We start from the raw sequence: 22,745 nt of genomic DNA on the forward strand, positions 1-22,745 counted from the left end.
CACTCTCCAAACGGATTAAACCAAGACTCTTTGCTTTAAAAGTAAATTTACTTACTCTTTTTATATGTATTAACACATTTGTATAGCTGAAGCCATCTCTACTTTCACCGCTTGTGAAAAGGTAAATATCTCGACTTTGGTTTATGTGTTCATTATTAGTTAACCCAAATTCCTAAAGCTAGCTACTATCGCTGTTTATTTGAGGCTCGTACATCCCACGGTTTTGTAAAGGTACACATTGCTAAACTTGATAATTTATTCTCTTATTAACGTAAACCATCTTTATGCAGGTAAGTCAATACTGCTGCTCTTCCGAGGTCTTCGTATGGTCACTATCGTAGTTCCTCTCATTATGTCTGTCTCTGGTCATATTTTACTGGTCATTTTCTATATTTGAAGAGGTCTATCATGATCAGATTCGACGTTATTTAGTTTTTTTTTAATAAATAAAATTTTTTTTTCCAATATATACAAACGTATCAATTTTAAGCCTGTATCCTGATTTAGCAGGGGTGTAAAAGTAATATTATATCGATTATCGATTACCCCATTTTTTTTACCCCATCCAACGATATTTTTTTGTTTTTTTGATTTATGGATCGATATCGTCAATCGCGATATTTTGGAAAGTTTGATCGATATTGCCAATAACGATATTTTAGAAAGTTTGATCGATATCGCCAATCGCGATATTTTGGAAAATTTGATCGATATTGCCAATCGCGATATTTTGGAAAAATTTATCGATATCGCCAATCGCGATATTTTTAAAAAAAAGATCGTTATTTCCGCTCTAATTTGTTTGCGATATTTTTCAATTTTTGATCGCTGATTTATTTTAGGGTGCAAACGCAAGCACATTTACAAAAATAATTAACAAAACAATGGATTATGTAAAAACAATACCTTTTCTAGAAGAACTAGTCATTTCATTATGAACCTGAGGTAACTATTCCAGTAGTAAAACCAATGCAAAAAGCGTTAAGTTGACCAGGCTGTCTTTTTAATCAATTTGTGATTGGCTTCATCCAATCAATAAGAGTCATTTTAAAAATTGGACAAATAACTTGATAAATTGAGACCGTAGTCCTTTTATTCTCAATTAAACGTCTTTATGAGAGTAAGTGGTCGTTAAAGAATTTGCTTTCAGTATTACTAAACTAATGTTTACAAATCTACCTATAGATCGCGATTGAAGGCTGCTGTCACGGCCAATTAGATGATATTTACGGATCGATCCGTCTTGTTGAACAACGAGATAATTGCAAAATAGATCTCGTGTTGATTTGTGGTGACTTTCAAGTAAATTCAACTAATGTATAACTCATGACCTTATATTCTAACCTTATTACGTAGTCTATCAGAAATGAATCGGACATGAACTGCATGTCAGCACCAGCAAAGTACCGAGAGCTTGGCACTTTTTGGAAGTACTATTCTGGCCAAGTCCGTGCACCTTACCCAACCATTTTTATTGGTGGTAACCACGAGGCTAGTAATTACTTATGGGAGCTTTACCATGGAGGCTGGGTTTGTGATAATATCTACTATCTTGGTCATGCAGGTGTTATTAATTTCGGGGGGCTTAGAATTGGTGGATTATCCGGGATCGCCAAAGAAAATCATTATAAACGTGGGCATTATGAAGTTTCGCCATACAATCCATCAGACATCAAGAGTGTTTACCATGTTCGGGAATACGACGTTAAAAAAGTTTTGCAGTTAACGGAACCTGTTGATATATTCCTGTCGCATGATTGGCCCAGAGGCATTGAAAGATACGGTGATCTTCAACATTTGATGAGAATCAAGAAATATTTTGTAAAAGAGGTAAAACACAAGTATACCAATTGAACAGGGATCAAGGGACTCAATATAATTATATAGATTATGGAAAACAATTTGGGAAGTTACCCTAACGAGTTAATACTTTCAAAAGTGCAGCCTGCATATTGGTTCTCTGCTCATTTACATGTGCATTACGCTGCCGTCGTTGACCATGACAAGTGGAAAAAAGGCGAATATCCTCTTGCCACACAACAAATTTTGAATGGCAACAGAGGAAACCAGTATCAAAAGCCTGTAGTTGATAATCCCGATGAAATCGAAATATCGCTAAGTGATGATGACGAGACACCAGAGATCAAGGAAACTGATAAAAAGGCTGCAGCACCGAAAATCACAAAGTTTTTGAGTTTAGACAAATGTTTACCCAGAAGGCAATTTTTACAAGTCAGTATCAGTCGATCATCCTTATATTATGTATGCACAAACTTATATATTCGTTAGATTATAGATATTCCTACACCAAACGATGAGCTTGAAGATTACGACTTTTATTACGACATGGAGTGGTTAGCTATCACTAGAGCAATGCAACCTTATTTGAGTACCTCATTCAACCAAACGACCATCCCTGAAGATGAACATTTAAGGACTATGATTGGAAACGAACGTGCTTACCTGGAAAATAAAAGACAATCTGGAGAACTTGACTTAAAGATACCTCATAATTTTGAAACAACAGCACCCCCATTCAATCCGAATGCACCTTTAAGTCCGTCAGAAATTCTCCAAAACCGTAAGTGATGTGTGATGAATTGAAGACTTGAGTCTAACTGGTTGTTATAGAGTCTCCATTTTTAAATCCCCAAACTGTTGCGTTCTGTGAAGAAATTGATATGCCCAACAAAATTAACGTAAACTGTCCGGAGGGGCCTAGCATTATTACGCCGTATGATGCACCTATCAACAATGTTGTAGTTACAGAGAATAGCATTCAGGTAGAAGCTACTTTTATTGATTCAAATCTACAACCCACAAAGCGATTAAGGACAGAAGAAATATCATCAGAAATTTTGATTGATGATGAATTTTTATAAATTGTATTAATCATTTATTAAAACTACATTAATTATTATATTTATACAAAAAGGAGGCTTTTTGTTAAAAAAAGGTGGGAGGGTGAAATGGTATTTCTATTGAGAAAGTTTTTTTTTTTTTTTTTTTTTTTTTCTTTTAGAATTCATAGCCTTCGACTTTAAAGAGTTCAGCGAAATCAAAGTATTGGGTCATCAATTGTTGTACAGGGCGAGGTAAATTCATTGAAGTTAACATATTCTGCATCTTAGAAAGACCTTCTCTACGGATCAAAATATTAAGGTTACGAGCAATTTCACTAGGATACTAAAGGGAATTTTTTTTAATACTTCTACTTTGATGAATCTAACGTTACTTACCACAATTTCATGGTACCAGCGCTCATGATATACAGTTAATTTAACGGCAGCCAGGAGAGCTCTTTGAACATTTCCTTCGGTCACGTATATCTCCAAAAGCTTCATCCATGCCTTGGCCGAAAATTTATGGTCCAAACATTGCTCATAGGCTTCTCGAGCTTCAGTTTCATGCCACAATCGAAGCGCAAGATCACCCAATAATTCCCATTCGGTACCGGTTTTACGATAAGGCATCTGTTGGGCACGGTAATGGGCTGATTCGGTTCTCCAGAAGGTATAGATTCGTAAATCTTCGTACAAGACCATGAAAAGGTTATCTAACCAACGTTCACAAAGACGTTTGTTACTGAAAGAAAAGTTAACGCCATCGCTAGGATGAGGTGTACTAGTAGATGCACTTTCGGCATTCTCAGTCTATTCCCGATAAAATTGAGTTTTTCTATAGTTCAGTGCTACCTTATATTGATATTTACCTTTGATTTATCCTCTGCGACTTGGTCAGGACGAACAAGTGGGGTGTGATGAACTTCAACGGGAGCAGATCCTTCATCGTCTGCATTTAAATCGACACTATCCATTTGATCTGCTAACTCATCTGTGTTTTCCTCCGTTTTAGGCTTATCTTCTTCGGATTTCACTGATACATTATCTTCGGATGTGGGCGCATCCTTTTTAGTATCTTCATTTTCAGCAGCGACTGTATTTTCCAATTCGTTTATTGATGAACTTGATTTTTGAGTATCTTCCTTCGCCTTTTGCATGCGATATTCCTCTTCCATGACAAACACATATGATCTACATTTAAGCAAGTCATCCCATCCGATTTTACTAGCCAGTCTTGTCAAGAGTGCGTATGCCTTTGCAAACGTACCGTGCAATGCAGGTGCAGGAAGACGGGATAAGTTGGGATCTGCCTCATTTTCTCTTCCAGCAGCATCTTCTTCCATAATTCCTGAATTCATGATCTCCAATTTAATGGGTAAATGTGTCTTGATAGGGGCCGGCATACGATGCATATCACGTTCGCTGTAAGTGAACATGGGACATGAGTTCAATGTCAAGAGCGCATTTTTATAATCTTCGAGGTCGATATAGACTTCAGTCAACTTGGCCCAGGTCAAGAATTCTGAAGGTGTAGTATTTACTGCGAATTTGGCAAGTTTTAAAGCCATGTTATATTCACCCTGCGTAAATTTGCATGAATTTAGATACATTGACAATTTTTTTTTTTTTTTTTTTTTTGTAAAAAAAACAATTTCGACATACCTTACTACGAAGAAAGTCTACTTGGGCATGTAATAGTGGGTAGCTCATGGGCATACGTTTCAAATCATCATAGAGTACTTTGACAGCCTTAATTTCTTCATTCTGGCCAATAAATGATTGGGCCAATAAAGCACCAATCTCAGGGTCTTTCTTTTGCAACTTTTCATAGAGCTCGATTGCAGGACCAAAACGGAAACTATCTCCAAAATACTTCATCACGCCCGATGTTAAATGGTTATGTACTGTAGTAGCTGTTTGGATTTCAGGATTGCTACCTAATTGCCATCCTCTCCAAAAAAGAGCTTCTACGGCCTCTAAAAATCGAGCTTCTCCGGCTAAGTTGTTGATAGGATCGATTTTGCGGTAGCCGGCCAATCTATAATAACTATCATCCGAATAGAGAATGGCACGGAGGACGGCTGATAAGTATGTCTCCTGCCAAATGGTTGCAGTTGCTTCGTGTCTACATAAATTATATTTAATGTTTCACAGAACAAAAAAACAAATCGTCTTATTTTATATGATATACCTCTCGCCTCTTACATCAACATAGTAACTTTCGACACCACCAGGAATCTTTACTTCAACACGAACATCAACACGGGAGAATGCGTTGAAGCAGCTAGAAACATTGGTTAGTTGTAGATTATAAAATGGTGTCATGAAGAAAGGCTTACCAGTAAATGCCAGATCGAATTCTCCAAGCATTTGATTTCGAAAACCAAGATTGGGTATCATCCTATATCTCAATGTGAGACGAGTTTTGATATATGGGAGAATTTTTTTGAAAGGCCGGAAACTTACCAAGGAATATGTGAGCGAATTCAAGTAAGCAGCTAAAGTAGCAGATGATGAAGCGTCCGCACCAGAAACATAATGGTAACTACCGAGCTATTAAGAAGAAGAAAAAAATTATAGCTTTCGGAATTGCAAAAGAAAATAATCAGTACCTCTTTCATTCCAGGTTTGGAATGTGCTTTAATGATGTGGCATAAATCAGGAGGACCTAATTCACGGAATGTACCTACAGATGAAGTAGAACGCGTGAACACACTATCTGGCTGACATTGAGGAATAGGTACAATGAAACAACTTGTTTACCTAAGGCGTCGGTACGAGCAGCAATTGATTCACCGATTTCTGTCTCAAAAAACTCTGGGATATCCTTAAGAGTGTCTGCCATGTTTTATGTATTATCAATAAGGAACGAATGAAGAAATAAAAAGAAAGACAAGAGGCGGAAAGTTAAATTAACTAACATTGGGCGGTGATAAAAAATGGCGGATGCACTTTTTATTTTCTGGGTTGCGTATTTGATTGGGTGATACGGAAAACACAAGTTTTTAAATGATAACTATCAAATGGAAGACTTAGGCCCTAAGTACATTCTTCGAATGCGTAACTTTATTTTAAGCTTATTTAATGCACGCGCTATAAACTAAACTTTTAGACACATTACCGGTAGACTTCGACCGCCCGAAAGTACCGAAAATAATTACCTAATAGAGCAATCAGGGGACTCATGGTGATGCAAAAAATGATTTAGACGAAGTAATAAGTCAATGTTCAGACATTTACTGCACCTACAATAAGACGTTTTTGGTTAAATATTTGATGAGTTATTAAATCAGTGAAAGAAAATTACCTGCATTCATGAGCCAAAGCGATAACTTCGGTGGATGTTTTTAGTTGAATAAGTTTTATGTTCAAGTACAATGGGTGGTGGTTATGCGTTAAATAAGAAAACAAATTATTAAAGGATCAAGATGTACTTTCTATGGAGATCCAATGTCCCATAATTAGATTTTGTTATTCAGCTTATCTATTAAAAGGGTTTGCCGCTATACGGATGACTTACTGAGAAAAATGATATCGCCTGGAAAAAGCTTTTTGCTTAATCAAGTATATCACACTCATGGCGTTATCACTAAAAACTAATTTTTTCTTAAAAGAACTAAATATTTTTACACAGAGTCTATATTTGACAGCTTCTTTATCAATTGGACTTTAAGAGCTACATTATTTTTCCAAAAATTAGGAGTTTATGTAAACGGAGACGTTACGGACAAAGAGAAAAGAAAAAAGCGGATCGATTTAACCGAAAAGCATTGACCTCTTTTATCATTATCCGGATTATGATCTCAATAGTTCTTGTGCTAAATGGGCATACCTGAAACTTTAGTAAATGTACTTCCAAATGTTGATATATGTTACACATACTGAGAGTCAATGCCAAACAAGTACATCAATGTATGGGTAGTGATGACAGACACTTCAAAATGATATTGGCTATTTTGATAATAGATTTTACACTTGCTTTAGCGGTATATTCATAATTTTATAGAATAACAACCAGTCAAAGTGCCATTTTTCTTTGACATTTCAAGTAAAAAAGGAAGTTGGGAGAGTTGTTTTATTATAAGTGAAATAAATTAAAAAGTAGTAAATATATGGTACAACGTAAAGTCTTCTCTCCGTTTATGTATTTTATAGATTGCCTGATAAGTAGAAAAATTAACCTGTGTGGCGTTCTTTCTTCTTCATTTTCTTTTCGTAAAGCTCCAAGTGTCTACCCCTGGACACGATATTTGGGTACCACCATTGTGTGATAAATGTAATGATATAACGCGGTAAGAATGCAATTACCAGAGTGAGAATGAAGGTCATCCAGAAGGAGCATGACCCAAACACCATTTTTGCCATACCAAAGAGCGAGACGGCAGGGAAAGCGCCATAGACCACTACCCACAAGAAGGCTAGTAAAATTTCAAGACTGACAAAGAAGAATTGCCACCAGGTCCAGTAATACGTATTAAACCCAGGCATAATATTGGCCAATACGATAGTCGTAACAGCAACCGAGGTAGAAAGCTGGAGCATAGACTCAGACCGTCCATGAGGGTTGGGGTTTCCACCAATATAAAGAAAGTAAAAACCATAAAATACCACAAGGGATTGCCAGATGCCATCAAAGAAATATAGCCAGAATCGGAATTTGGTATATAGTTTTCTCTCAATACCAATGGTATAGATGGGCGGTAAGTGTTTCAAATAAGGCGATGTTATATCTTGATCAGTGGCACCTATAATGGGAGATATATTTTTGTTTAATAATCACATTTACCCAATATATATATGTATTTATATTTACCAAGAATAACCACTGGAGCAACAGTAAAGATAATATTATATAATTGAAGAAACGAATAATCGTAAAAGATATTTCCTGACCAGCCACTATAAATTTGATACCACAATGAAGGGAATACCCATAATACGTTTTTGAAGAAGAAAGTAAGAATCATTTGTGATATACGGGCATAACTCCAATGGCCTTGCACTAGTAATAATTTGTGAAGAAATCTAAACTGAGCAATGGCATAATCTGCAGCCATGGATGCTTGAACACCTTCTTGACCAGCAATACCCACACCGATATTTGCTACTTGAATCATACTTACATCGTTAGCGCCGTCACCTACAGCCAAAGTTACGACATTATGATATTTTCGAACGAGTTGGACAACAAGGGCCTTTTGAAGAGGACTGACTCTACAGCACACCACACTTTTACAGCGAATGGCAATCTCTAGCAGTTTTTCTTTTGATTCAGCAGTTTCAAAAATATGAACTAAGGCGGACCCCTCAATGATGAGAGCATTTTCCGGAGGTATGGCACTGTTGTTTTCAGCGTTAGTTTGATATTTTTCTCCAATACTGTCCAGCTCGTTACAGGTATCTACGAGATTTTGTAATACTTGTTCGGGGTTATCACTACCACGTATAGTCCAAAGTTTCATATCACCGTCAAGTAAGTTACTTGCGTATCCAATATTGATAGCTGTTTCTAATTTATCACCTGTCAACACCCAAACCTTGATACCTGCTCGACGTAAATCCTCGATGCATTGAGGCACACCTTCTTGTAACTTATCCTCAATACCTGTTGCTCCCAATAATTTAAGATTGACTTCCATCTTTTCTTGAACTTGGGCAATTTTTTCTGATCTCTTTTCAACAGCCGTGCTGGCCTCTTTCATTTCCTCTTTCCAATGGTTGTACTCGGTTTCATCCAAGATACGATATGATAACATCAATGTTCTAAGACCATTGTTAGAAAATGCCTCGACATCATCAAAAGTTTTGTTGACAATATCCCCATCTTGGCCGTGTTCATCCAATCGTTCCGAGATGATGTTATCGGCACCTTTACAATACAAGACGATATCGTTCCAAGGAGCTGGACGACGTAAGATGACGCTCATACGTTTTCGATCGGAATTAAATTCCAAGACGTCAAGCAACTCAAAATCGTATTCGTGGCCTAAAATATCGACGGTTAAGGTCTGACCTTTTCGTCTGATGAAAGCAAATCCAGCGTTTTTGGCAGCGTTGACGAGAGCAGCTTCGTCAGGGGATTCTGCTTTATAATCCAATTGAGATTGAACGGTGTGATCTACTTTATCTTGACTATCTTCTTGCATGATAGAATCAAATTCTTCACCACGACTCTTTCTACGGTTCTTTTTCAGTTTTTTCAAGTGCAATTTTCGAATTTTTTTATTGAAAGATCTCGAAAATGAAGCATTTTTTTTGTCGCCATGGTCGTCGGCCGAGTAATTTGTGGCGGTATCGTCTGTTTTCTTTTCGACTTTTGTTTCATCGGATTCGGCAATTTTTGGCTGTGCCTTGATGTCTTGGTCGTCTTCATCTTCCGTATCCTCCATCACTTTACCATCCTTTCCAATTCTTTCGATCACAACAGTATGACACAAGGCCAGCAGCATAAAGAACTCCTTCAGGGTACGTGAATCTTCATCCTCTACACTATCGTTTTTAAGATCTTTAAATAATTGAGGATCCGCAAATGAAAGACGATCTGGATCCAAGGACGCATACTCTGGTTCAAATATAGATTTCAATTGAGTTTCATAATCCTGAATGATTTCCAAACGTTTTTCCTTATTTTCATGATCCGCGTGTTTTTCATCGTTACTTGCAAACGGGTCTTCGTCGGTGTTAATCAAGTGTGGCGATTGACTAGGTTCTGCTTCTTCTTGATGTTGTGTGGCATTTTCTTTTTCTTTACGAAGACGAGCACCTCGTGCTCCCTCAGATTCAGGGGAGAATCCATTATCTCCGTATCGTGTACCATTAATGGTACATTCACGAAATTCCATAATGTTACGCGTAAGTGTTCCTGTTTTATCGGAAAAGATATATTCGACCTGACCAAGATCATCGGATAGAGTCCACTACAATCAAATAGAATTTTGTGAATTAATGTAACCGTGAAAGGATAACAACAATAATAAAAAAAAAAAAAACTTACGGTTTTGGGTACACAAGGTTTTTTAGAGATAGGGTCCCACATGTCGAGATCGTTCCAAATAAAATAAGCTTGGAAGGTCTTTACGAATTCAATAGATACATAGAGGGAGATTGGTATAATGTTTTGAAAGATGATGAGACTGGACCAGAAATTCAAAAAGCCTGCATAGGCTGGTGAATCAGTTTGAGCGGTGTAGAGCATGGGAGAACCGGAGGCAATATCCCGGGCTCTCATGACACCTGCCATAATGGCACAGACCAAACAAAGCAAAAAGAGCACACCAAACGCTATAAAGATCTAGACAGACTAAGAGTCAATTTCGACCATGATATGTTTTCAATTGAATTTTTTTATGTTAGTTGTTACCTCTTGGTTCATTTGCTTGTCCATTTGACTTCTTTTGCTGGGAGTTTCACCTGAATTCAACATAATTTTGGTATCTGTGCCAGTAAATAAAACGACAGCAATGGCCCATTTTGTATTCCGAATGACATGACCACGCAACAAGATATTCTCGATTTCGATGGGTGTCTTGCTTTTCTCGACCCATTTATCCCCATGCTGTTCCAGCGTGACCAAGGTCCCGTTAAACTTGTAAAGATCGGGCGAAGCAGCACCGGCCTCCAAATAAAAATGACAGTCGTTTAAACAGTCTGCCCCCGACTGAATATGTTGAAACTCTGGTATACTGTTACGTGGCTTTAAGTTTGTTTCGCCATCCAAATCTTTGGTTTCGACAAAACAGACACCTTCGTTATCGGAAGACGATAGTAAGACGGCATCTGCAGGTAAACTATCGCCATTGCGTAACAAGATAAAATCACCTACACGAATATCTTTGGACAAGGATGGGTGAAAGACATCGGCTGCGTCTTCTTCTAATGTGCTGTTTTCTTCTTTTTCGGGTTGATGTGTCACTTTGTTGCTGCCGAAAGGCGAGGATTTAAAAAAATGCTGCTTGGAACTGGATGCAGGAAAATTCGTGTTTTTGTAACCTGTCAAAGTATGCGTGATATTTTGATTGTATTGTCGGTCGACAATGTGACGTTGAAAGTCCTCAAAGGCGTCTTTGGCGGCAGTGATAAAGACAACGGTACAAATGGGTAATAACGTCAATGCAGGTGATTTAACACCAAATGTGGGAAGCATTTGCAGAATGGCCATGCCCAAAAAGTACATGTTGGCTGGTCTTCTAAATTGTTCGAACAAGTTTTTGGGAACAAATGAAAGGACGGTGTATTTGGACGTTCTGATTTTGTTGGAGACGTAGGTATAGACAGCATTTCCATTGGCTTTTAAAGTGTAAGAAGGAAGGGGCAAATTAATGAAGACTCGACGTCCGTCCGAGGCAATCTTTCGTAACTTAACCGTGGTTTCTGTGCGTGCAAGATTAAGGTTTGAAGAAGAGATTGGACGATGGGATGATGGGAGAGAGCTGTGTGTTGATAAAAGTGAGGTACGACGTACTTCTTCATAGATGCTGTCTCGTCGAAGTTCCTGTTCGTTACTGCTATTTTTTTTCTTTTTTTTAAAAAAATGATGCCATCGTGAAAGCATCGTTGTTGAATATACAAACAAATGTAGATCCAAATTAGGAAAAGGAAAGTAAGAAGAAGAAAAAAAGAAAAAAGTGAGTGGAGAGATAAAGGACGAGGTGATTTTTTTTCTTTTTTCTTTTTTGAGTAACAATAGCTCTTTTTATGGATACAGTGCGGCTGGTAAAACTGTTGTTGTATGACAAAACTTAATTAATTTTTTGGCTTAGAAGTGTCGAGTTTAGATATTAAGACATCTACGTTGGACCTAGGGTTTTGAATTCATCGCAAAAGAAACATGTCTTGATTTTTTTTTTGTAAAAAAATCACGTCTCAAGTTATGTTATGACATCCAGCAACGAAGAGTTTCAGTCTCTATAAGCGCTTTTTTTGTTTTTTTTTCTGACAAATGTTGTGATACGCTTTACATGTTTGGGTGGGTATTTTGTAGTTACACCATCTGCAGATGGATTACAGAACGAAGCAAACAAAATAGCTCCAATTAGGCTAAGAAGATAACATGTCTGCACAACTTTTTTTTTGTCAAGTTGATTGACCCATGGATCATAATGCTCGTATCCCACACTTATTAAACATGCTAATTTTGCTATTTTACACTTGTATGCCGAAGCTTTAAATTTCCTGATTGTTAATCATTTCTAGTACAATCGCTCCGAATGATGGTCATATTGGGCCACGTCGAGTGATCATGATAAGTGTCACAGGTTGATAAATGAAGGAAGTCTGACTCAAATTATTATAGATGCAGCATGTGACAGCAAACGTCTTCGATGATCTTTATATAGATACATTTGCCAAGCAACAAAAACTAATCAATTGTACCATGGGAAGTAGTTTTAATGAGTTATTCACGTCCAGAGTCATCCCCATATGTAGAATCACAACCTAGTGGAACTCACACACTAAGAAGTATTATCTTGATAAATTACAGAAAAAGTGATAAAAATAAACTTTTCCAGGTTCATTGTACGACTTGAAGAGGAAATCCAATAAGATTTCAGAACCTAATTCGTTCCGTGGTAAAGCCTTAATTTGAATTTCTCACTCTATGTTGGAATACTTGGTATCAATTGATTTTACTTTCGTATTTACTTTTATCTGTTTTTAAGCTGTATTTTTTCCCTCGGTATTATGAAATGTTGAATTTCTCTGTTTTTCCCCCGAGAATTGCATAATTAGAATGATCGTTAGGAATCTTTTTTTCATACAAAGGTTCAGCTGTCCTCAGTTGCGTATATGGCCCTGATTTATTACATATCGTGAACTACACTTCAATTTCTGCTGCAAATTATTTTCTCCTCTCTGTACATCACTAAGCTGACCAAATGTCCCACCAAATTATTCTGGATTATTATTTCTTTCTTTTTTTAAAAAATAAAATAAAAATAAGAAGCACAGCATTGAACCATCGAAAGCAGAAATGTGATTTTTTTTTTATTATTATTATAATGTAACGAGAGATGATATAAAGGGAGAGTAATGTCAAATTAAACAAGCAAGACAGAGATACAGACGGCGACAATAAATGTCAAACCGTAAGCCATTTGAGTGGTGCTACCTTGACTGGCGGAAGTACCTGTGGCGGAAGCAGCAGGAGCGGAAGAAGAGACTGAGCTGGTATCCGAGCCATCGGCATTGACACACATGGTCTTGTTAAAGCTAGGGGCAGCATCAACTACAACAGCATCCACACACTAAAATATATACAATATGATTAATTACAGGAAATTTACTGATTTTCTATTAAAAAAAAAATCATACCTGGTACAAAAGACCATCACCACCATTGTAAACGACTTGAAGTGTGACATTGGTATTAGGCTTGATATCGTTGAAAGCTAAGGGTAAACAAGCGGCTTGAGGATAAGCTCTTCCGCCTTGAGCAACTTGAACAAGACTGGAGGTATTTGAGAAATCAGCGACGGTGGGGTTATTTTTAGCAAGAGCATTGACGATGTAGGTATAAGAGGTATGACCGGAATTGATTTCGATGAAGGCACCGTCTAAAGGAATTTGAACACGTTGAGCGCTGGGTGTATCGAATCCACCACATGGAGCAGTGGCTTCCTTTGTATCATCGAATCCTCGGCTGGAAGGGTAGGTTAAAGTAAAATGGGCAGAAACAAGCGTTTGGAAACAAACAAGCAAAGCTACACAACAAGCAAAACGAACACCGGCCATTTTAATTTTTTTGTAGTAGAAGTTAAGCGAAAAGAAAAAGAAAGGAGGGCTTCCTTTTTTGACTTGAAAATCAAAGTTCGGGTTTTTATATGTTTTTTTTGAGTGGTTTTAGCTTTTGCTGCTCGATTGATTGGATTGATTCAAAATTATCTCCTCCGCTGCTCAGTTCCTTGAATTTCTATTGCACCAGATGTAATCGATCAAGTGTGGTACAGGCTCAACATTGGGGTTTTTCTCTTACGCTTTTGTATTATTCAAAATACAAAACAAAAAGAAACTGCAGGAAATAAAGAAGCTAAAATAAAATAGGGAACTTCAGATTAATTAGCATGTATCATGCAGTCATAAGCCCTGGTGGTGGTGATGGTGGTGGAATCAATGACAGGAGACACTCCATAATGTGACGGAGAATGATTTATCCGAATAAAAACAGCGTTCAAAATACGTCATCAAGCCAGTGTTTACGGCCGCGCGTTCTAGCTTCACAAAGTCACTTTTTTTGAGAGCTGTTTTCGGCCTGGATATTTCAGACGCGAATCTCCACTGCAGGACACTTTTTTTTATTTTATTTTTTACTGCAAATTTTAAGAAAAGATGGTAAATCAAATGAGCAAAGAAATAGAGAACCTTTCCAATTGGCTTGTAGTTTTTGACATTTACTTGTAGTTTAGAAATCAATATGATAACGATGTTTCGACTTGGTCACCTCAAGGTCGTATTCATCAAGTTGAATATGCTGTTGAAGCAGTAAAGCAAGGTTCTGCTGCCATCGGCTTAAGAAGTAACAAGTTTGCCGTCTTACTTGCCCTCAAGGTAAATTCACTCAGTTTCAAAGCAATTACGCATCTTACTAACGCACACTTTTATATTAGCGTTCTTCTGGCGAACTTGCTTCGTATCAAAAAAAGTTGATCAAGGTTGACGATCATATGGGTATTGGTATTGCTGGTTTAACCTCTGATGCTCGTGTTTTGAGGTAATGCATGGCTTGATTCTAGATGGAAAATATGCATGCAGTAAAACTAAAAATATAAATCTATAGTAACTTTATGCGTGCCGAAGCCATGAAGTCAAAGATGTTGTATGACAGACCTTTGCCCGTTCAAAGAATTGTTAACGCCATTGCTGACAGTAAGTGAAGGACAAGCATGTATGAGTCTTCTTTTACTTAATACGGTAATTTTTCTTCTTTCACTTAGAGGCACAAGTCAACACTCAACAATATGGACGTAGACCTTATGGTGTTGGTCTTCTTGTAATTGGTCATGATGTAAGCAAGGAAAAGGGAGTGCGCGTGTGTGTGTTTAGAAAATTAATCGTGCCGTCATATATAGGAAACCGGACCTCATCTTTTTGAATGTTCTCCTTCCGGTACTAGTTTTGAATATTATGCCATGTCGATTGGTGCTAGATCTCAATCCGCCAAGACATACCTCGAAAAATACCACCAAGAATTTGTTGAAGGTAAAACTATATAAAATGTGTATGGATATCAGAAAGCACTTTATGCTTAACCGCGCTTTGTGAAAAATTAGCTCCCTTGGAAGAACTTGTTCGTCATGGTCTTCAGGCACTTCGTGATACATTGCAACAGGATAAGGATCTTAATATTCACAACACATCTCTTGGTATTGTTGGTGAGAACCACGCCTTTGAGATCATTGAGGGAGAGGCATTGCAGAGATATTTGGATTTACTTGGTGAAGATACAGGTAGAACCAGATTGCCTGGTGGAGGAAGTGGTAGCAGTAATGCTGCCACTGCTGCTACAAATGAGGAAAGAGAGGATGTTGAGCCTGCTGCTGCTGTCTTATTCGAAGCTGCTGATCCAATGGACACCAACTAAAGAAAAAAACAAAAATAAAAAAAATTCACACATGTTTATAAAAAAAAAAAGATCAGATAGACACCAATCTTTTTTAGGGCAATTAAGTCTTCTGTGGCTATTGTTTTACAAGCGGTCTTAAGAAAGTAGACTTGAAATATATTAAGCACATCTGTAACTACTCTCTCTTGAAATATTTAGATATGCACCGTTATATCAAACTTAAGTCTGTCTGTATTTTCGAGAACAAAAAACTGATATTGCTCGAAATTAAAGTATCCTTTGTCCTAAAACAATAAGAATCTCCTCCCTTTCAGACACAGTCACGAATGGTCCAATAAACGGGTGGAGAAGCGAGGGAGCCTAGGAAATTCAGGGAGTTTCTATTTTTCTCTTTTTCTTTTTTTTTTTCAACTACGAATATAATATGGTAAGCATTGAGTTATTTTTTTAAAAAAGAAGGAATGGCATGCTAACAGCAATGTGTAGTCTTCAGCTGTTGTTATGGGGTTTGTCATTGCCGGTGCTGCTACCGCAGGCCGTCTTGGCATCAAGGCTTTCCAAGAATACCAAAAATTACCAAAGACACCCAGAATGTCAAAGTTTTACAAGGGAGGATTTGATGCAAAGATGAATAAGCGAGAGGCTGCATTAATTTTGGGCGTTAGAGAGTCACAGGCAACAAAACAAAAGATCAAGGAAGCACATAGACGTATCATGTTACTTAACCATCCTGATCGTGGAGGATCTCCCTTCTTGGCTTTAAAGATTAACGAGGCCAAAGAATTCTTGGATACAAAAGTGAAAAAGTAATTCTAATTACGACACATTTTATAGACGACAACGACGTACCATACATCCACCTACACCTACACCCACCCTCTTATACATATACAACTGGACTTCCTCTCTCTTTCTCTTTTCCCCTTTTCCACCCACTGTTTAATAATAAAACACACCCGCTTTTTTTTTATTATTGATACGATACATGAAATATTCACTTGTCAGGACTGGAAAGTGTGAGGATAATGGATATAATAAAGTTTTATGAGGGCTATCCGGTCAGATGTTTGTAACAGTGTATCCATCGGATACGATTGGTTGCGAAAACCTTAATTTTCCCAGCTGTCATGGCAACAAAATGGAAGGGATGTTGTCATTCTACGGAGTGAGGCGTCATTACAAATACGGAGAAATAGGATATCCTTTGGTACTAAGCAAACAATGAAAATATACAAAAAAAAAATGCATTACTTAAAATTTGTCTGTGACGGTTTAAGGGTGAGGGTGAGGTGTAAGCGGTGGGGGGTTGTTAAATAAAAAAAAGTTTTTTTTTTGGCGCTCCTCTTTTTGTTATTTCAAATATATTAAAAAATGGTTGATACTAAGACTGCCAAGCCTGCTACTGACGCCAAGAAGGTTGCCGAGACTGTTGTCCTCGATGTTTCTGACAGCAATGTCCAAACCAAGTACAAGGATGCCGGAAAGATCGCCGATGGTAATTAACGTGGGAATGACGCGACTTTTCTTTGTTTATATTAACCTTTGTGTTGTGTATAATAAAATAGCTGTCCTCGACCAAGTCATCAAGCTTTGTGTTGTTGATGCCAAGATTGTTGACATCTGTATGGCTGGTGATAAGCTTCTCAAGGAAGCCACTGCTGCCATCTACAACAAGAAGGGAAAGAACAAGGTTACCAAGGGTAAATATTTTTTTTTTTAGTGGCTGAGTCTCCCCTTTGTATCTAAAATTTTTTTTCTTCCTCCTCCCTTAGGTATTGGATTCCCTACTACTGTCTCTGTCAACAACTGTGTTGCTCATTTCTCCCCTCTTCCTTCTGACCCCGAGGCTGCTATCACCTTAAAGGAAGGTGATGTTGCCAAGATGTAAGTATTATTTATTGCGATAGAGAGAGAGAGAGAGAGCTGTAAACTAATTGAATTTTTTTTAAAAAGTCAATTGGGTGCTCAATTCGATGGTTACTGTTCCACCGTTGCCACCACCATTGTTGTTGGTGCTAAGGCTCCCGTTACCGGTGCCAAGGCTGACGTTATCAAGGCTGCCGAAACCGCCTTGGAAGCTGCCATCCGTTTGATCCGTCCCGGAAACAAGGTAACAATAAAAAAAGAAGAGGATAATGCATAAAATACAGGATATTAAATATTCGATGGTGATTAGAACATGGAAGTCACCAAGACTGTTGACAAGATTGCCGAAGCCTACGGTGTCAAGGCCGTTGAAGGTATGTTGTCTCACAACCAACTCAAGGATAAGACTGATGGTGAGAAGCAAATCATTTTGAACCCCTCCGACAACCATCTCCGTGATTTCAAGCGTATTGAATTTGCCGAAAACGAAGTGTATGCTATTGATATTCTCATCTCTACTGGTGAAGGTAAGGTTCGTCCCTTGAAGACCCGTACCACCATCTACAAGAACACTGGTATCCGTTATCAACTCAAGATGGCTGCTTCTCGTGCTGTTTTGAGCGAGATTCAACAAAAGGCTGGTGCCTTCCCTTTCACTTTGCGCGATCTTGAGGATGAGCGTAAGGCTCGTATGGGTATTGTTGAGGCTGCCAAGCATCAAACTGTTTTGCCTTATGATGTCATGTATGAACGTGATGAAGCTGTTGTTGCCCAATATTTGTCTACCGTCATGGTTACCAAGAACGGTAACACCTTGCTCACCAACCCTCGTTTCGATGCCGTTGAGGTCAAGTCTGAGAAGTCTGTCAAGGATGAAGAAATCCTCAAGCTCCTTGCTACTTCTTACACTGCTCCCAAGAAGGAGAAGAAGGAGAAGAAGTAAAGAAGACCAAAAAAGACAAGAAAAATGAATATATATAAATAAAAACTGTACATGTGTTTATTCTCTGAGTTTACGGGAAAGTCCCAATGATGATCTATGTGGAGAGTGTGAGTTAGCCAGAAATTTAAACTTTTTCTACAGACTTTACGTTTTTGATCCGTGAGTAAAGTTTAAAATGAAGGCATCTTCCATAGCAGATTGTGTGACAGAGGATTCAGAAATGTCACTAAAAGAAGATGTACTTGAATGAATGGCACTTTGATTTTCGGATGAGGAAGATGAGGTCTTGATGATGTTGGGAGAAGTATCCTTCTTGAGATTTTGAATAGATTGCGATATTTGTTGACGGCTGCTTGTTAAATTACTTGTACTACCTGCCGATCTTCGTGGTAAAAACGCAGGTTCTTCCACTTGCACTTGCATTCGCTGAAAATGCGTACTAAATTCCTGTTCTTCGTCATCCGAAAAGCTTTTTGTGTTGAGTCGGCTGGACGAACTTTGGTATAGACTTTGTGACGGTGAACGAGTCATGGGTTGTGGGGAAAGTGGGGTTTGTATAGGCGAAATCGAGCCATCGTAAGGTTGTTGAAATGTATCCGAGTACCGAACAGAAGCTATAATAGAAAAGATAAGTGAGTTTTTTTTTTTTTTTTTTTTTTTTTAGCTATACGTCAATCCGAAAATTTCGCTTTACGAGGTCTTTTGGAAGACGGTGCAGGGCTCTTTGCACTGTTTCTGCTCATGCTATTTGTATTCACGTTCCTAAGCTGTTGGTGAAGACCACGAAGCTGAGTTTCGTAAATAAAAGCCGCATGACGAACGATATAAGAAGTGGGTACACCTAATTCTTCTGCAATAACCTTCCCTATTATTGTTATCATGCTTTATTAGCTACATTTTTTTTGGGGTTTCGTCATAGTCTCTATCGTTGCTTACAATCTGTATTCTTTTGACTCATGTATTGCCATAGTTTGTGTTCCATTTCGTCTGTCCAAATAATCTATTTTGCTTTTTTAATGAATGGCAATTTATTTATTTTTTCATGTATTATTGTTACAGCAGGTGGTTCAATGAAACCCTTGGGTCGTTTGCATGGGATTCGAATCACAACATGAAAGTTATCTGGGCTCATTTGGTATATATGTATAAAAAGATGTATTTATAAAAAAAAAAGAGAAAAAGATTAATGGGCGAAAACAGGTCACCAATTAAACAAAGATAAGGTATCATAATTTATTTTTTTATTTTAGATCTTACTTTCGCTTGCCTTTTTTAAGCGATCCTTTGCAATCAACATCATATCCGTCATACCTGTAAAAAGTTCATTTTCTCTATTGTCAGCATCGATACGAGCCTGGATGATGGGAATTATTTGAGAACGAGGACGGCCAGCAACAAACACGACAAACTTGAATCCGTACTTGTCCTCATAAGCTTGGTTTAAAAGAGAGAGTTGATGGTTGACCTCTTGGTCCTGAGCAGAAATAGCATCTTGCTTAGATTGATACCCTTGCTCCTTGAGAGAACTTGCCGAGAGTCCGGTTTTAGCAGCACCGATACGAGGATGGGCGTTCATGACCTCGATTTTCTCTTCTTGGGTGAGTTGATTGCCGAGACATACGGTTTGGGCATAATCGATGAGTTGTAAGTAAGAACTATAAGGACGGGCGTCTAAAAGTCGACTGGCTAATGGAGGTGCTGTCTCAAAAAGTGTATTCACGCTTTCAATAAACTTTTCGGCGCTTGTCTTATTTAATTGTTCGATGGAAGGAAGAGACATAATTGGGATTTATTATGAAAAAGAAGGGGGTATATTTCAAAAATAGATGGTAATTTATATACCCTTTTCCAACTACAGTTTCCTAATATTTGATTGGTCAGTGTAACCCCTCATCAAATCTTGCGCCTTTAAAAAGATAAGCACACGGACTTTAAGGTACTACCTGCCTGTCAGAAAAAAAAGCAGTTTATCCCTGAAGACTGTATTTAAGGTAAAAACTGAATCTTTCAACTGTGTTTTGGTTCAAGCGCGTAATGATTTGCATAACTAGTACATTTACAATTTAAAGAACACTGATGTAATATAAAAATAAAAGGTGTACACTAAACTTAATACGTTATAAAAGGGACGGTTGTCATGGTAGTAGTTCCAAGATATATTAAAGCACTCGTCACGCGTCAATTCAACACATTAAGTTTTATTTTTGATAGATTTAACAGTGACTTGAAGACAATAACAGCTAAATAAGCACTTTCTTCTTCAACAATTCAAGCTGAGTACTATCTTCAAATATGTGCAGTCCCCTGATGAGACACATTCCAAGCTTTTATCACTAATGTTGAAAGTAGGTATCAAGAGGGTAGACGTGCGCTTCAGACCTTGACAACTTTATACATATCATGATTAATTTCAATCACATGGACGCACGTAATTTCAACCGGAGGGCTTTTTTTGTTTGTTTTTCTTTTCCTTTTTAAAGAACACAATGGGAACACCTCAAGAGAATTTTGATCAAGGCGTTAAACTTCGTTTAGCCGGCAATGAAGCGTTTAAAAAGCAAGATTATAAAGGAGGTAAGTTTCAAACTGACACACGTCTTCATTAAAATACTAAAGGCACACTTTATTAGCCCTGACCAATTACTACAATGCCTTACTTTATTTAAAGGCAGTGGGAGGCCAAAAGCTCAAGGATCAATACAAGGTTTCTGGCGATGAACAATTGGTCATGATTTACAACAATATGTCGGCTGTGTTTGCTAAACAAGAACGATGGGATCGAGTTTTGTTCTATGCCAAAAAAGCCAATGAGCTGGATTCCCAAAACACGAAATCAAAGTTCCGAATGGGTCAAGCCTATTTGCAGTTAGAGGATATTGAGAAGGCCAAGGAATTATTGGAAGAGGTACTGGCCTTAAACCCTGAAGGTAGAGTATTTACATTTCTTATAAAAGAGACGGGATAAAAACCTAATTTTTTTTTATATATGTGTATATGTTAGACGCACTTGTTAAAAAGGAATTACAAAAGGTATCCATAGCGATTAGACAGATGGATGATAAAGAAAAGTTGATTTACAGAGCCATGATGACCAAACTTTCACAAGAAAAGAAATAAAAAGAAAGTTTTGATATTTACAAACGGAATGATAATTATAGGGAAGGTGTATAAGGGGTTAAGTGTGTCAAAAGAAGGGGTTTATGTGTGGGTGATCAGGTAGGGTGAATTTCGGTTAAAGCCATAATCATGATAAATACGACAAACATCATAATCACGGTGGCTACAAGGTATCCTAACCAGCCATGCCCAACCCAAAGTAATCTCTTTACAATCTGTCTCTGATTTCTAAAATAACTAAACAGCGAGTAGATGAAACATGTGAACCCTAGCCCAACAAATATATATGAGACGATCTTTGCATTCAATGAAACAGGTTCACTTGTCCAAGGTAGAGAATAAGAAGGTGCGAAGTTCTTTGTGGGCATATCCAACAATGTCATGAATCCTATTGTAAAATAACTGTCAGTGTACCTGCATTAAGTAGTATATAAGATATTTAAACTCACCCACAAGTGAAAGTGTGGTGCCTGTTCGGATCCATGTAAGCAAGTTTCGCTCATTAGCAAGATGGTCTCTTGGGTCAGGACCGTCCACAATAGTATGTACAGAAAGGTCCAAGTACTTGAACACACTAGAGCACTTTTCGTCATTACAAAGTATAAAAGACTCGGGTGCATTAAGTTCAACGTCCATTTTTTCTTATTGTTACAAGGAGAGAAAAAAAGAAAAAAGTAAACAGAAACAAAAATCTATTTCTCACGATTCTATACACAGCGCAGGATAAACATTTAACCAATCGTGTCCCTTCTTTTTTTTCATGCAGTTGATTTTTTATAAGCATGTACATAGTAACCAGATGATTGTAAAGCCATTGAACCATCATCAGAAAGGGTCCTTACATTTGAGGGTGAACTGCTTCTTCATGTAGAGCTCCCTTTTTTTTGTTAACTATTTTATTATTGTACACGTATAAAACTAACTATTTTCATTCTCTCTCTCTCAATCTCTCTCTTTCTTTTACTAATTTCTGCTTGCAACTATGAAAGGCCTGATAAGGCCTTTTGGCATTTTACTATTGGTCAGTTCGTGTACTGTTGATGCTGGCATTTTCATCAAGGCAAAAGATCCTCGTATTATTCAAGGTAACACAAACATAACACAAACAAATCATCTTACAGTTGACACATAACTTTATTAGAGGCCGTCTGGCTCTATTCTAATTCCACCGCCATCACTTCAATTGCACCCGATGTACCAGCAAACCGATTTTCACTTACAATTGCACCGTTAGATCACTTACCTATGCCTCCCGTAGATGGTGCAAACGGTGTACTTTATAATCGAGAATATTCATGCTCATCTGACACAATTATTCAACCCATTCCTATTCCATTTTACGCCGATAGTCCCAAACTATCCAAAGTACCCAAAATTGCCTTGATCAAAAAACAAGGTGGTAATTGTACCCTGCTGG

General features: G+C 37.7%; 12 protein-coding genes across 12 annotated transcripts; 6 read left to right on the plus strand and 6 right to left on the minus strand.

The window, feature by feature from the left end:
• Window positions 1–988: 988 nt before the first annotated feature.
• EV154DRAFT_288818 (lariat debranching enzyme, C-terminal domain-containing protein) lies at window positions 989–3,016 on the plus strand. Its single transcript, XM_051594793.1, has 6 exons — window positions 989–1,120; window positions 1,186–1,302; window positions 1,357–1,830; window positions 1,888–2,232; window positions 2,290–2,581; window positions 2,632–3,016. The coding sequence occupies exons 1-6, from the start codon at window positions 1,115–1,117 to the stop codon at window positions 2,880–2,882; spliced, it is 1,485 nt and encodes a 494-aa protein (XP_051455656.1). The 5' UTR covers window positions 989–1,114; the 3' UTR covers window positions 2,883–3,016.
• On the minus strand, window positions 2,991–5,753 carry EV154DRAFT_515454 (Chs5p-Arf1p-binding proteins-domain-containing protein). Its single transcript, XM_051602252.1, has 9 exons — window positions 5,607–5,753; window positions 5,456–5,529; window positions 5,310–5,396; window positions 5,183–5,244; window positions 5,035–5,127; window positions 4,506–4,968; window positions 3,713–4,423; window positions 3,240–3,653; window positions 2,991–3,186 (listed from the first exon to the last, which is right to left on the minus strand). Exons 1-9 carry the CDS (start codon window positions 5,686–5,688, stop codon window positions 3,019–3,021), a joined length of 2,154 nt encoding a protein of 717 aa, XP_051455657.1. The 5' UTR covers window positions 5,689–5,753; the 3' UTR covers window positions 2,991–3,018.
• A 1,147-nt stretch (window positions 5,754–6,900) lies between these two features.
• EV154DRAFT_604236 (uncharacterized protein) lies at window positions 6,901–11,539 on the minus strand. Its single transcript, XM_051607391.1, has 4 exons — window positions 10,204–11,539; window positions 9,838–10,134; window positions 7,657–9,760; window positions 6,901–7,588 (listed from the first exon to the last, which is right to left on the minus strand). Exons 1-4 carry the CDS (start codon window positions 11,392–11,394, stop codon window positions 7,020–7,022), a joined length of 4,161 nt encoding a protein of 1,386 aa, XP_051455658.1. The 5' UTR covers window positions 11,395–11,539; the 3' UTR covers window positions 6,901–7,019.
• A 1,256-nt stretch (window positions 11,540–12,795) lies between these two features.
• EV154DRAFT_553271 (uncharacterized protein) lies at window positions 12,796–13,727 on the minus strand. Its single transcript, XM_051605119.1, has 2 exons — window positions 13,155–13,727; window positions 12,796–13,087 (listed from the first exon to the last, which is right to left on the minus strand). The coding sequence occupies exons 1-2, from the start codon at window positions 13,572–13,574 to the stop codon at window positions 12,881–12,883; spliced, it is 627 nt and encodes a 208-aa protein (XP_051455659.1). The 5' UTR covers window positions 13,575–13,727; the 3' UTR covers window positions 12,796–12,880.
• Window positions 13,728–14,082: 355 nt separating this feature from the next.
• Window positions 14,083–15,454, plus strand: EV154DRAFT_467711 (nucleophile aminohydrolase). Its single transcript, XM_051597774.1, has 7 exons — window positions 14,083–14,171; window positions 14,241–14,387; window positions 14,447–14,550; window positions 14,617–14,705; window positions 14,774–14,844; window positions 14,909–15,038; window positions 15,110–15,454. Exons 1-7 carry the CDS (start codon window positions 14,169–14,171, stop codon window positions 15,418–15,420), a joined length of 855 nt encoding a protein of 284 aa, XP_051455660.1. The 5' UTR covers window positions 14,083–14,168; the 3' UTR covers window positions 15,421–15,454.
• A 330-nt stretch (window positions 15,455–15,784) lies between these two features.
• Window positions 15,785–16,394, plus strand: EV154DRAFT_515459 (uncharacterized protein). The gene is made up of 2 exons (XM_051602253.1): window positions 15,785–15,829; window positions 15,889–16,394. The coding sequence occupies exons 1-2, from the start codon at window positions 15,827–15,829 to the stop codon at window positions 16,210–16,212; spliced, it is 327 nt and encodes a 108-aa protein (XP_051455661.1). The 5' UTR covers window positions 15,785–15,826; the 3' UTR covers window positions 16,213–16,394.
• A 354-nt stretch (window positions 16,395–16,748) lies between these two features.
• EV154DRAFT_515462 (DNA-binding protein) lies at window positions 16,749–18,275 on the plus strand. Its single transcript, XM_051602254.1, has 5 exons — window positions 16,749–16,897; window positions 16,968–17,102; window positions 17,175–17,286; window positions 17,356–17,512; window positions 17,579–18,275. The coding sequence occupies exons 1-5, from the start codon at window positions 16,774–16,776 to the stop codon at window positions 18,209–18,211; spliced, it is 1,161 nt and encodes a 386-aa protein (XP_051455662.1). The 5' UTR covers window positions 16,749–16,773; the 3' UTR covers window positions 18,212–18,275.
• Window positions 18,196–19,211, minus strand: EV154DRAFT_515464 (uncharacterized protein). Its single transcript, XM_051602255.1, has 4 exons — window positions 19,148–19,211; window positions 18,906–19,076; window positions 18,360–18,825; window positions 18,196–18,305 (listed from the first exon to the last, which is right to left on the minus strand). The coding sequence occupies exons 1-4, from the start codon at window positions 19,191–19,193 to the stop codon at window positions 18,269–18,271; spliced, it is 720 nt and encodes a 239-aa protein (XP_051455663.1). The 5' UTR covers window positions 19,194–19,211; the 3' UTR covers window positions 18,196–18,268.
• A 168-nt stretch (window positions 19,212–19,379) lies between these two features.
• EV154DRAFT_515473 (Oxo-4-hydroxy-4-carboxy-5-ureidoimidazoline decarboxylase) lies at window positions 19,380–19,997 on the minus strand. Its single transcript, XM_051602256.1, has one exon. It carries the CDS (start codon window positions 19,989–19,991, stop codon window positions 19,458–19,460), a length of 534 nt encoding a protein of 177 aa, XP_051455664.1. The 5' UTR covers window positions 19,992–19,997; the 3' UTR covers window positions 19,380–19,457.
• A 957-nt stretch (window positions 19,998–20,954) lies between these two features.
• Window positions 20,955–21,328, plus strand: EV154DRAFT_424252 (uncharacterized protein; the record flags this gene model as incomplete). The annotated part of the gene is made up of 2 exons (XM_051596181.1): window positions 20,955–21,138; window positions 21,213–21,328. The coding sequence occupies 2 exons, from the start codon at window positions 20,955–20,957 to the stop codon at window positions 21,326–21,328; spliced, it is 300 nt and encodes a 99-aa protein (XP_051455665.1).
• Window positions 21,009–21,984, minus strand: EV154DRAFT_515476 (uncharacterized protein). The gene is made up of 2 exons (XM_051602257.1): window positions 21,778–21,984; window positions 21,009–21,716 (listed from the first exon to the last, which is right to left on the minus strand). Exons 1-2 carry the CDS (start codon window positions 21,962–21,964, stop codon window positions 21,424–21,426), a joined length of 480 nt encoding a protein of 159 aa, XP_051455666.1. The 5' UTR covers window positions 21,965–21,984; the 3' UTR covers window positions 21,009–21,423.
• A 326-nt stretch (window positions 21,985–22,310) lies between these two features.
• On the plus strand, window positions 22,311–22,733 carry EV154DRAFT_565638 (uncharacterized protein; the record flags this gene model as incomplete). The annotated part of the gene is made up of 2 exons (XM_051605908.1): window positions 22,311–22,413; window positions 22,470–22,733. Coding segments are annotated over 2 exons (367 nt in total), but the record flags the coding sequence as incomplete, so codon positions are not given.
• Between the last annotated feature and the right edge of the window lie 12 nt (window positions 22,734–22,745).

Source organism: Mucor mucedo (genome assembly GCF_025094135.1).
Source record: "Mucor mucedo strain NRRL 3635 chromosome Unknown EV154scaffold_73, whole genome shotgun sequence".
NCBI lineage: Eukaryota > Fungi > Mucoromycota > Mucoromycetes > Mucorales > Mucoraceae > Mucor > Mucor mucedo.

Excerpts from the sequence above, each read along its gene's own strand:
- EV154DRAFT_515454 (XM_051602252.1), bottom strand. The coding sequence starts at position 5,688 with ATGGCAGACACTCTTAAGGATATCCCAGAGTTTTTTGAGACAGAAATC. Across the intron at positions 5,397-5,455 it reads CCAAACCTGGAATGAAAGAG|CTCGGTAGTTACCATTATGT; the intron begins GTACTGATTATT and ends TCTTCTTAATAG. Across the intron at positions 4,969-5,034 it reads GTTGATGTAAGAGGCGAGAG|ACACGAAGCAACTGCAACCA; the intron begins GTATATCATATA and ends TAATTTATGTAG.
- EV154DRAFT_515462 (XM_051602254.1), top strand. The coding sequence starts at position 16,774 with ATGGTTGATACTAAGACTGCCAAGCCTGCTACTGACGCCAAGAAGGTT. Across the intron at positions 17,103-17,174 it reads AAAGAACAAGGTTACCAAGG|GTATTGGATTCCCTACTACT; the intron begins GTAAATATTTTT and ends CTCCTCCCTTAG. Across the intron at positions 17,513-17,578 it reads TGATCCGTCCCGGAAACAAG|AACATGGAAGTCACCAAGAC; the intron begins GTAACAATAAAA and ends GATGGTGATTAG.
- EV154DRAFT_288818 (XM_051594793.1), top strand. Across the intron at positions 1,303-1,356 it reads TGATTTGTGGTGACTTTCAA|TCTATCAGAAATGAATCGGA; the intron begins GTAAATTCAACT and ends CTTATTACGTAG. Across the intron at positions 1,831-1,887 it reads AGAAATATTTTGTAAAAGAG|ATTATGGAAAACAATTTGGG; the intron begins GTAAAACACAAG and ends ATAATTATATAG.
- EV154DRAFT_515464 (XM_051602255.1), bottom strand. The coding sequence starts at position 19,193 with ATGGAACACAAACTATGGCAATACATGAGTCAAAAGAATACAGATT. Across the intron at positions 19,077-19,147 it reads GAGTCAAAAGAATACAGATT|GGAAGGTTATTGCAGAAGAA; the intron begins GTAAGCAACGAT and ends TAACAATAATAG. Across the intron at positions 18,826-18,905 it reads ACCGTCTTCCAAAAGACCTC|CTTCTGTTCGGTACTCGGAT; the intron begins GTAAAGCGAAAT and ends TTTCTATTATAG.
- EV154DRAFT_467711 (XM_051597774.1), top strand. Across the intron at positions 14,706-14,773 it reads TGTTAACGCCATTGCTGACA|AGGCACAAGTCAACACTCAA; the intron begins GTAAGTGAAGGA and ends TCTTTCACTTAG. Across the intron at positions 14,845-14,908 it reads TTCTTGTAATTGGTCATGAT|GAAACCGGACCTCATCTTTT; the intron begins GTAAGCAAGGAA and ends CGTCATATATAG.
- EV154DRAFT_515473 (XM_051602256.1), bottom strand. The coding sequence starts at position 19,991 with ATGTCTCTTCCTTCCATCGAACAATTAAATAAGACAAGCGCCGAAAAG.
- EV154DRAFT_553271 (XM_051605119.1), bottom strand. The coding sequence starts at position 13,574 with ATGGCCGGTGTTCGTTTTGCTTGTTGTGTAGCTTTGCTTGTTTGTTTC. Across the intron at positions 13,088-13,154 it reads GTGATGGTCTTTTGTACCAG|TGTGTGGATGCTGTTGTAGT; the intron begins GTATGATTTTTT and ends TATATATTTTAG.
- EV154DRAFT_604236 (XM_051607391.1), bottom strand. The coding sequence starts at position 11,394 with ATGCTTTCACGATGGCATCATTTTTTTAAAAAAAAGAAAAAAAATAGC. Across the intron at positions 9,761-9,837 it reads AACCTTGTGTACCCAAAACC|TGGACTCTATCCGATGATCT; the intron begins GTAAGTTTTTTT and ends ATTTGATTGTAG. Across the intron at positions 7,589-7,656 it reads TGCTCCAGTGGTTATTCTTG|GTGCCACTGATCAAGATATA; the intron begins GTAAATATAAAT and ends CTCCCATTATAG.
- EV154DRAFT_515476 (XM_051602257.1), bottom strand. The coding sequence starts at position 21,964 with ATGGACGTTGAACTTAATGCACCCGAGTCTTTTATACTTTGTAATGAC. Across the intron at positions 21,717-21,777 it reads CACCACACTTTCACTTGTGG|GATTCATGACATTGTTGGAT; the intron begins GTGAGTTTAAAT and ends ATTTTACAATAG.